This window comes from Phacochoerus africanus, chromosome 7 (assembly GCF_016906955.1).
Source record: "Phacochoerus africanus isolate WHEZ1 chromosome 7, ROS_Pafr_v1, whole genome shotgun sequence".
Taxonomy (NCBI): Eukaryota; Metazoa; Chordata; class Mammalia; order Artiodactyla; family Suidae; genus Phacochoerus; species Phacochoerus africanus.
In genome coordinates, this window is record NC_062550.1 from 21,888,623 (window position 1) to 21,899,515 (window position 10,893).

At 53.4% G+C, this 10,893-nt stretch overlaps 1 protein-coding gene across 2 annotated transcripts; it reads right to left on the reverse strand.

Annotated features, from left to right (window-relative positions):
• Positions 1 to 3,265: 3,265 nt before the first annotated feature.
• Positions 3,266 to 10,442, reverse strand: NFE2 (nuclear factor, erythroid 2). 2 transcript variants are annotated; one of them, XM_047786818.1, is made up of 3 exons: positions 10,123 to 10,442; positions 5,750 to 5,918; positions 3,266 to 4,548 (listed from the first exon to the last, which is right to left on the reverse strand). In XM_047786818.1, the coding sequence occupies exons 2-3, from the start codon at positions 5,861 to 5,863 to the stop codon at positions 3,541 to 3,543; spliced, it is 1,122 nt and encodes a 373-aa protein (XP_047642774.1). In that variant the 5' UTR covers positions 5,864 to 5,918; positions 10,123 to 10,442; the 3' UTR covers positions 3,266 to 3,540. The 2 variants fall into 2 exon arrangements, with proteins under 2 accessions (XP_047642774.1, XP_047642773.1); XM_047786817.1 differs by lacking the exon at positions 10,123 to 10,442 and adding an exon at positions 6,103 to 6,805.
• Positions 10,443 to 10,893: the final 451 nt, after the last annotated feature.

The window sequence follows — 10,893 nt, forward strand, 5'->3', positions numbered from 1 at the left end:
TTCCGTTTGTTTTATCTCCATACTATTTGTTAAGTATCTGGTAAACCAGGAGAATTTTTAGCAAAAGTTAAATGCCTTCCCCTCATCCACCCCTTCCAAATGTTCCCTATAGTCAGCTGTACCGGTTTTAATTCAGATGGAGGGAGGATTGGGTTAGAAGTGATTTAAATTTTGCCCTATCAGCATTTGTGGTTTAGTAAAATTAGAAACTGGCTTTCACTGCTGGAGTGAATCTTGGCCAGTTAGAAGTAAGTTGATATTTACTATTGCTTGCTCCTCTTGAATATGTCCTTTTTGTAGTTTGTGGCAAGTGAAAATCATGTAGTAAAGGCCAACGGCTGTTGTTGAATTTGATAATCTCTGCTTACCAGTTCTTGGGGCCGTCATAATGAACAAGCATTTATTAGCTATTTCAGGCTTGAAATGTAGCCAAGAGTAAGTTATACAGTATAGAAGCTTTTTTGTAAAAGGTAGTGAACCTGAAAGTAGCAGTTGAGCTCTTTAAGCAGATAACCATCTTCAAAGGTCATTATTTAGCCTGAATTTCCAGCCTTGCTGAAGAGGATATAGGTTATTATCAGAATTATGAGTAAGAATCTCCATTACTGAAGATTTATCTGTTTCACACAACCATGATTTAGAGGGACAGGACTACTCAGGCTACCAGTTTGCTGAAAAGTAAGTTACATGGTTTAGGTAATGGCAGAGTGGGTTAATGATTGGTGTTACTGTGGAGGCACCGTTTATGGTCCCTGGACCAGTGCAATGGGTTGGCAGGGGTGGGTCCAGCATAGCTGCAGCTCAGAAAACTAATAATGCGGGTGTGGCCAAAAAAAAGCAAATCCCCTGTGTTTTAGGGGAAGAAATAACAAATATAAATGTTAAAATTCTCGACCTGTGGAGATCCCTGGTCACTTCATCTTTTGCCTTAGGTACTGATATATACATGTATATGGGTCTTAACCCACTACAGTCTACCTCCAAGAGGTAACTGTCTTCTGTGCACCCTCAATCTCCAATGCCTGAAACTCAGGTGCCTAGTAAATGTTGAATAAGTGTCTAAATGGAATCTGTGGAGTTCTGTCGTGGCTCAGTAGTTAACGAACCCGACTAGCATCCTCTGGTGCTGGTCGCCGACGCAGTGCATTGCTGTGGCTATGCCATAGGCTGGTAGCTACAGCTCTGATTCGACCCCAAGCCTGGGAACCTCCATGTGCCACAGGACAAATCACCATCTGTGAGCTTGGTTAGAATGAAAAACCCTTTGGTCTAATATCCCTTTTGTGAATAAGCAAATTGAACAACTAATCCCGCTACTACTTGTTCCCTCATTTTCAAGGTTTTATTTTTGGTCTTTTTTTAGCGCCCCACCAGCGGCATATAGAGGTTCCCAGGCTAGGGGTCAAATTGGAGCTGTAGCCAACACCACAGCCACAGCAACGCCAGATCCGAGCTGTCTGCGACCTACACCACAGCTCACAGCAACAACAGATCTCCACTAACCCACTGAGCAAGGCCAGGGATCAAACCTGCGTGCTCTTGGATGCTAGTCAGATTCATTTCCGCTGAGCCATAACGGGGACACCTCCAATTTTTGAGAGCGTGGACAAGTTGGACTGTCCTCAGGTGTATTAGTAGGAAAATTTCATTCCCTAGAGACCATGTTTTTCCCAATCAGTAGACATGAAGATTCCACGTGTTTGATCACCTTTGCTTTTTTGTCTCACAACTGTAGTGACTATCAGAACTTGGAAATAAGTTTACTCTGTTGAATGGAGCTAGTAAAGTTGAATAGAAGTAAAAAACTCCAAAGGTTCCCTTTGTGGCAGGGGGTTAAGGATCCAGTATCATCGCTGCTGTGGTACAGGTTCAATCCCTGGCCCGAGAACTTCTGCATGTCATTGGTGCAGCCGAAAAGAAAAAATACTCCAAAGAGATAATTTACCTAATCTAGTGACTAGGGAAGATGGGGACCCACCCCAGCTCCAAGCAAGGAAATGAATGTATATGAGGCTTGATTGGATTTTGATAAATGAGGCTAAGGATTCCCAAACTTAATCTGTTCTAAGAAAAAATAAAAGGCCTTAGATCTTCAAGAATCTAGAAAAGGTGGGCTTCAAAACAAGGAAAGGGGGAATTCCCATCGTGGCACAGTGGGAATGAATCCGACTAGGAACCATGAGGCTGCAGGTTGAATCCCTGGTCTTGCTCAGTGGGTTAAGGATCTGCCTTTGCTGTGAGCTGTGATGTAGGTTGCAGACGGCTCAGATCTGGCATGGCTGTGGCTGTGGCTGTGGCTGTGGCGGGCAGCTATAGCTCCGATTCGACCCCTAGCCTGGAAATTTCCACATGCCTTGGGTGCGGCCCTTAAAAAGCAAAAAAAAAATGGTAGCATCTGTCTAACATAACCAGGGAGACAGAAGATTTCACTGAAGAGTTCCCGTCATGGCTCAGCAGTTAGCGAACCCAACTAGCATCCATGACGATGCGGGTTCAATCCCTGGCCCCGAAGAGTGAGTTAAGGATCCAGCGTTGCCATGAGATGTGATGTGGTGTAGGTCACAGATGCGGCTCAGATCCAGATTTGCTGTGGTTGTGGTGTAGGCCAGCAGCTACAGCTCCAGTTGGACCCCCTAGCCTGGGAACTTCCATATGCCGCAAGTGTGGCCCTGAAAGACAAAAAGACCAAAAAGAAAAAGAAGGTTTCACTGAAATGCATATTGTGCTCTGCTGTGGGGCAGATTTTACCCAGACATGAGTGGGAATGCCCTGAAACTTGGCTGTCCAATCAGATTCTGTCATTCCAATCAAGGTCAGCTCACTCGGTCTTCTGAGACAGCTCTGGCACATCAGAACCCAGGCTGAAAGAGTCTTGTAGAAGTAGACATGAGGCGGAGAACAGAAAAGAAGGCCTGTGGGCCTTCCAGGATTTGGGGTGCTCCTAAGTTCCCAAAAGGTCAGGCTTAACCCTCGGGGGACCTCTCACCGCGGTCTAACCAGCTTCAGCAGCAATCCCAGCCCTATAAATAGGGGACCACCGGGGAAGGTAGGGATCCTCAAATCATCTATGGCCCCAGGCTCTGAAAAGGGGGGTGAGGGTGGTAGCTCTCTCCACACACAATTCAAGTTCATGTGTCCAGCCCAACAGAGCTGTAGGGGAAAGAAACGAACTCGGCAGAACTCGCCGCCACCAACAGGCAGCAAGCTCTGAGGAGTGCTCCGCTTCATCACCCTCCCTTGAGAAGGAAGACACAGGGGAAGGCTATTTCTGGAGAGCGCTTTATATACCGAAGCTCAAACAAGAGATTGGAGACCTGGGAAACTGCATCACGGAAGAGAGATTCCAGCCCTCCCCTCCCTTCCTCACCTCCAGGCAAGCCTCACTGAACACACCTTGGACCTTCCAAATGCCGGGTTGCCCATGGTTGCCCCCTCCTGGTCTGCAGAACTCAGCTCCTTCTGGGCCTCAGAGTTGCAGAGAACCTTTCTCAGACGAGAATGAAGGAAGCCTCCATCACCAGTCCCACCCCTCCGGCCAGCTCAGTCTGTGGCCTCCATCTTGGTCCCCCGAGGCACCAGGAAGATGGCCCCATCAGCAGCCTGTTGCAGCACATATTCTTCAGGGGAGTAGCTGTTGCCTGCTTCATCCCGCAGGTGCTGGAAAATGTCACGGTACAGCTCCGTCAGCTGTTGGCGCATGACCTCCAGGGTCCGGTCGGCCTCCCCTCGGGCCCGCAGAAGCCGCTCCCGCTCACTGCCCAGCCGCTCCAGTTCCCGCTCCAGCTGCACGATGGTCTCCAGCTTTCTCTTGCGACAGTTCTGGGCGGCCACCTTGTTCTTGCCCCGCCTTCGGATGTCCCGGACTAGTGCCAGCTGGGTCTCCGTCAGCGGGTACCTCGCCAACAGCTCGTTGAAGTCATCTACCGGCAAGTTGACGATCTTGTCCGTAGGAAAGGGGATCTTCATGGCCAGGGCCCGCCGCTCATCCCGACTCCCCGCCTCCCCCCGAGCAGTGGGCTTGGCCCGCACAGGGCCCGAGGAGGGCTCTAAGGCTAAGGAGGGCTCAGCAGGTGGCAAGGCATAGTTGGGGTGGGCCAAGGAGTTGGGCATGAGTGAGTAGGGGTACTCCACTGGGTACATTTCTACATACTCGCTGCGACGCCGACCAGCCTCTGTCCCCTCCAGCTCAAGAGACTCAGCGTCGCTATAGTTGAGGGATAATCCTGAGTCGGATTCTGGGTCTTCCTGGGGCTTGGATGGCCCTGCAGACAACCCAATGTCCAGGAGGGCCAAGGGGTCTGGGAGGGGGTCACTGAGCAGGCCTGAGAGGGTCAGTGGCTTGGAGGCTGGTACGGTCATGTTGCCATAGGAGTATGGGGGTTCCGGGACATGAGATGTGGGTGCTGGCAGCTCATAAGGTGGTGGAGGAAGGGGGAAGCCAGCATCCGGGTGGATTGAGCAGGGGCAGTAACTTGGAGGCGGCGGGGGCCCTGGGTACGGGACTGGGGCTGGGGGCTCGAACGATGGCTCACTTGGAGCATTTAGGCCCTGCAAGAAAAGATACCAACAGGGTTGGAGACAGGCTGAGGAAGATGAGACACCAGCTCTCTCTCAGAACCAAGCTGGGTCCTGCCGAAAGACCCAGTGAGCCAAGAGAACCGAAAGCTGCTAAGCATCACTGAAAGTTTCTTGCAAAGTTTCGATACAGCTATTTCATGAAGCAGCTTAACCAGGAAGGGAAGTCACTGAGGTCAGACTTCAGAAGAGACTACCTAAGGCTGCAGCAACTATGGGATCGCCTCCTCTTCAGGAGACGTTCTCCCTGGGTTGAAATGGCTCACTTCCCTTTAGTTCCTTCAGGAAGACAAGATGACCCTCAGAACCCTTTTCCTGCCACCATTATCTAGAGTCAAAGGGGCAAGTGCAGGCCCTTGGCCATGCCCTGGGTGCCCAGCAGAGGGAGCCGCTGTGTGAGAAGAGGGCTCAGGGCAGATCCTGAGGACCGGGGCTTGATGGCTGGGGAGAGAATGGGGTGGGCATAGAGCCAGGTCTGAGGCTAAGAGGTACCTCAGGGAGCCTGCACTAGTTCTGCCCTCTCCCCTTCGGTCTCTCTGTCCCTGCCCAGGTGCAGAGAGGAGGAGAGAACATGCTAGAAACAGGGCCCCCAACCCACATCGGGGAGCCACCTTGCTCCAGCCCGCCTGGGGACAAAGGCATCATTGTTAAACCAACAGACACCCCTTTGTCCAACTAGCAGAAGGAGAGGACCCCGGCATAGCCTGCCCTCCCCCCCCCCCCCCCCCGCTTCCCGAGGCCCCTGAACTACTACTGCTCTGCTACCTGAGGGAAAGGGGCCCAGCCGCTGAGGGGGGAATGAAGGAGGAAGATGGGCAGGATGGGAGGAGTCAGCATAGAAGGTGAGGAAGGAAAGGCGGGGCCTGAGGTGGGGTAGAGAGACGTGAGCAGAGTGGCTGCTGAGAGAGCTTACACCCCCAATCAGATCCTTCCTTCCCCACCACTCCTATCTCCTGCTCATCCACACCCCCTCCCCCTCAAGGCTCCGGTCTGCCATCCAGATCGCCCTCCAGCTCCAGCCCTTCCCTTTACAGTGCCTAAAGCATTGCCATCTTGAGCCCCTGGGCTCTGCTTGCTCCAGCCCCATGCCTCAGACCCAGCCAGACTCCCCGTTTCTCCCTTTTCCCCTCCCCCTACCGCCCCTCCCACCCCCAACTCTCCCACCCCCACTCACCTGCAGCTCAGTGATGGACATGATCTCTTGCCAAGTCAGTTCCATCTCACCCAGCTCCGGAGTGGGCAACTGTGTCACCCTGTTCCTGCTCTGCTGGGGAGGACACGGGGGCATCCTACTGGGCCAGGGCCTGGTCCAAGGTCCCGAAAGCCCAAATGGTCCCAGCAGTCTGTGTCAAAGGAGAAACAGGGGTTAGGAAGTCCCCTGCCATGGGTCGGCAATGTTGTCCTCCTCCATGGAGAGGCTCCTCCAGCCAGGGAAGGAGACACCTCACTGCCCCCCATTCGGGCTGGACTCATCAACCAACTCCCTAAGCTAGAAAGCCCTTTTCTGCCGTGTTATCCCTACCTCACCTGCTCTGGCTGTAGGCAGTTCCTTTGGGAGCACAGTAGGTGTTTGTCTTCTTTTCACAAGATGCCTTCTCCTTCCCCTATTTCTTAGTCCCCAAAACCGTATCACCGGCCAGGACAGAAGTCACATCATTTAAGGGTGTCTTTCCGCCTGTTTCCTGCTGCAACATCAGGGGATCACTTCTGCTCTCCTCCTCTGCCTTCAGTTTTAAGATCTCAGTCTTTTCTTTCCAAGATGAGAGCAAGCGCTTGGGGATGCCCAAGGAGCGCCTTGTGGGGAGAGCCAGCAGACAGCCCCGCCCCTTCTCTGAGATACAGCCCAGGCCTGGTGGCTGATAGCAGCCCTGCCCTCTCCTCCTATCCTGGCCCTGGGCTCCCCTGCCTGGGCCAGATAAGAGGTTTATCAGCTGCAGGCAGCAGAGGAGGAATGGTCTCTGGAGACACTGGACCTCTGCCCTGTGTCCTGCAGGGTCATCTTGGCTATTCCCCACCCCAGACAACCAGGGGTCTTTCCTCTCCGAAGGTCATGCAACAACCATAGCAGAGACTTATTCAGCATCTGTCAAGAACTGCGCTGGTGTTTCAGAAGCATTCGCTTATGAGATTGATTTTCACGTACATCCTACAAGATCCATTGAGAAATTGAGATTCAAGCTCATAAAGAGCAGGGTCAGGTCTGTCTGGAACCCACCCTCGCTCACTGTACGAGTCTACGCTGCCTTCCAGGCCCCTTCCCAATCCCGCTCCCCTGTCCACATGCCCAGACTCTCCTGGCGGTCGCCACTGGTCAGCCCTTTCTGTGGAATCTCAGTCTGTCTTCTCTTCCACAGAATCGCTTTTTAGAGGCTTGAATACACACTTCCCTCTGTCCCCTTGTCTTTGGATCTGGGTTCTAGCTGCAGCTCTGCCACAAAGCAATGGCGCGATGTTGGGCAAGTCATCACATTTCTCTGAGCCTCTGTTTCCTCATTTGTAAAACCAGGGAGTTAGACAAGTTGAACTTGGAGGTCCCTGTCTGCTCGGGCAGCTGAATGTTTTCAGCAACCCCTCACACCTGTCTTCATCTTCTCCCTTCTGCCAGCCTCTCTCCTCATCCAACCGCCCTAGTCCCTGAAAGCTGTCTCACTATGCATCTGTTCACCCCGCCTTCAGCAAGAGATTCCAAGTAAATTTGGCACGGGCCTCCTGATCTCTTAGGGCCTGACCCTGCACCCTACCTTGGCCGCAGAAGTAAAGGCAGGCAGGCAGGCAGGCAGGTTGCAGTGGGGACGGATTTAGAGAAAGATAGAGCCTAGGATGGGATGACCTCAGTCACCACAAGGATGGCCTGTCACAGCTATTCAGTATGGAATCCACTGTTTGATTCAGCCCGAAATTAGTGGGAAGTGCAAACGACCCTTGCGAAGGAGGATCTCCCCTGGCCCCTGCCTCCACCCCCTTCCTACCCTGCCATCCCCAGGACTGGGAGTTGGTGCAGGCACAGGCCTTGGCCAGTGGGCAGAGGGTGGGGTGTTTATGTCTGTCCAGGATGCCATTTCAACACCGGAACCCCACCTTCCTCCACCCAGGTTCTGGCGGAAATTGCCCAAAGGCAAAGTGAATGGAGAAGGGGTTTTAGGGGGCAGGGACAATGATTCTTGCCTCATAGTCCTTCACACACACACACACACACACACACACACACACACACATCCCATTTTGTCCCTCCTCAGAGTTTCCCAGATCTGACTCATGTGCAGTACAAAGATTCTGCCCTAGGAGGCAGGAGACCAGGTTCTCTGGCCTTCCAGATACATGGTCTTGGGCAAATGGCCTCCTATTCAGTCTCCCTCGTTAAACGGAGACAGACCTGGAGGACCCCCTTAGAGTAGATTGCATCTGGCTCGGGCAGTCACTAACGTTAATATGAGCTGTATTCACCTGGGATGCTTGTAAAAAGACAGAATTTGGAACCCCGCCCCCAGACCTATGGAATTGAATTCAAACGTGCAGGCACCCAGCGATCAGCATTTTAAACAGTGGCCTGGTGTTTCTGATGCCAGAGGCCCACCTTACTTCGAAAACTGCTAAACTAGTTCAACCATAGGGATTTACATCCAAAGCCAGAAAAGACGCCTGGCAAGTAATCTCAAGCTTTCTAGCTTCACACCCTTGATCCAGGCAAGGTTGGCTTCTAGGCTGCCCAGCTCCCTGAGACCAGCTAATTGGCCCCTTCTCATAAGGACCAGGAATTCAACCTTCCCCTCACCCTGGGATGAGGAGATGAGAATCCAGAGGGGTTGCTGGGGGACGCAGGAGGTTAGGGAAGAGGGAGTTAAAGAGAACCTCAGGATCGACTTCAACCAACTCTCAGGTACAGGGGCAAGTTCACATGAGGCCAAAAAGGATGCTTTTCCCTAGACACTCAGGGACGGGCAGTGGTCTCTATACCAGGCATAGGCTCCTCTGGGTCTTAGGACCCTACCTTCCTGAGGACGGGCCAGGGGACTGGCCACCAGTGGAATAGCTCAGGGAGGAAGGGATGGTCAGAATTGGATCAAATAGGACATCACAGAGGGCACAGAAGCTGGAGAGATCATGGGAGTGAGGAGAGGGCCTCCCTGTGTCCCTTTCCTTTTGCAACAATCAATCCCCACTTTCTAGTTGAGCCCACACTTTGAGATCCCCCAGCCATCTTACTCCCCAACACTGCATATCAGGTAGGATGGGTGCTGTCTCCTGGGACTCGAATCTACCCTCTTTATTCTCATCCTGCTGGGCCTTCCCTGAAGGATCTTGTCACAATCCCTAAGGACACACGGAATGACATGAAGCCTCATGTCTAAGGATACAGAATGATGGCCATTTAGGCAGGGATGCTGGGGCCAGGAAGGTATTGGCTTCATCTGCTGCCCCAGGGCTCTAGTGCCTTGACAAGGGGGAGATACAGAAATAGAGCATGCCTCTGGGACCCTGTTCTGTGGCTTACAGGACCCCACCTCTCCAGATGTCAACAGAGGCAGTGAAAGGATGGGGAGGGATCAGCAAAACCTGGAGTATGGAGTGGCAGGTGAGCAGTTTATTTAGAAAGATTAGAAGGAATCTCCAAAGAGAGGGAGGCACCCAGAGGCGAGAGAAAGAAACAGAATAGAAGCTTTAAAAAGGGGGTGGGGGGAAAGATGGGGGGAGGAGAGTGAGTGGGGTGGGGAAAAGATTTCTTCACAGTAAAATTCCAGTCTCTTGGGGGCATACACGACTCATACCGGTGCATGGGAACAAGGGAGAGAGAAACAAGTTTCTGCCATCCTGTCACTTGGTTACTAGACCCCAAACTCCAGTCCTTTCAGGGGCCAATGACTAGAGAATCTCAGCCCCAGCGGTTCTGGTACCCTACCTCTTCTCTTCCACTGCTTCCCAGCCCTTCGCTTCCCAAGCTGCCAAGATTTCCAGCCAGAGGGAACTATCCTGGGGTGTGTGGGATGCCTTCCTCTCCCTTCCAGTTCCAGCTGATCCCTACTGCCCTCTGCCCAGAGCAGAGAAGGGGCCAAGGGAGAAAGAGCTCACGCTCACCCCATCCTGCGGCAACACCTCTGCTCAATGATCCAGGCAGCCACAGTCCCCAATTCCTCACCTTCCCCTAAATTTTCCCAGATGGCTGGATGGGGCAGCGTGATGGAATGGAGTAGGCGAAAGGGTGGTACCTTATACCTGAGAGTCTGTCCGCTGCCACAGTGCAGCCAGCCTGCTGAAGGGTTACTCAGGGTCACTCCCCAGTCCCTCAGGCACGCATCTGGGGACCACTGTCTGGTCCCCATCCACAGCCTTTCACCCCAAGAATCCCAGGGTGCTCCAGAAGCCATCTAGGTCTTCTCCCAGAGACATTCCCAAAGATGTCAAATTCCTAAACCAAGGGCAGCCTGGGAAAATCTGAGATCGCCCAGGAATTCGAGGCAAGTTGGTTATTTTCTCCCTCTGGCTCCTCCACTGCCCCAGCCTGCCCCTGGATCCCACTGGAATCCCCCTCCCACCTTGCCCCTCAGGCACCTGTGGCGGGTCCAAGCAGGGTTGAGGAGAGAGATGAGGCTCCGGCTGCTGTCTCTGGGGAGGCTGGGCCTGGGCTGATACCTCCAGGGGGGTGAGGATCCCCGCTACCTCTGAGAACCGGGGAGGGCCATGCCCCGCCCCCGGGCCATCGCTGAGAACCCAGTGTGGAGGCTCGGCTGAGTGTGGGGAGCTCCGGGGCAGGCAGACAGGCGCACCAGCCTCCTCTCTGAAGCTCTCGGCCTGAGTTCTTCGGCCTGAGTTCTCCGTCCTTCCTCCAACCCTCCCCTTTCCCCGTGGCCCTCCTCTCCTCCTGCCCCTTCTGGCCAAGAGAGGAAACTTGAGCCCAGTGTGGTTTCTGCCCACACCCCGCCCCTACCTTGCTCCCGGCCAGGCCAGCGGGGGCACACATGGCTCCAAGCCTCTCCCAGCCCTGCTTTTGAGCCCAGGAGTCCAGCGAGCTCTGTGTTTCTCCCATGCATATGATGAATTCCAACCGGATGATCCGTGGCAAAGTGACCTCTAAACTTTATACAAGTTGTAACCTCCTTCTTTTTGCCCCCCCTGACTCTCTCAGGGACAGGGAAACTGAGTCACGGCAAGATGGAGGGCTGCCGAAGAAAAGAACCAAATGTCTAGCAACCCAGCTCTTAGGCAGGTGGGCATTCGGGGCACTGCTTTTATAGAAGGAAAGCCTGGGATCTGGGAAAGGGGTAGGGGAGCTTTTGGGGGGAGGAGGGCCGGCTGCTTTTGATGTGTCCTTTCACCTGTAGC

Excerpts from the sequence above, each read along its gene's own strand:
- NFE2 (XM_047786818.1), bottom strand. The coding sequence starts at position 5,863 with ATGCCCCCGTGTCCTCCCCAGCAGAGCAGGAACAGGGTGACACAGTTG. Across the intron at positions 4,549-5,749 it reads TGTCCATCACTGAGCTGCAG|GGCCTAAATGCTCCAAGTGA; the intron begins GTGAGTGGGGGT and ends CTTTTCTTGCAG.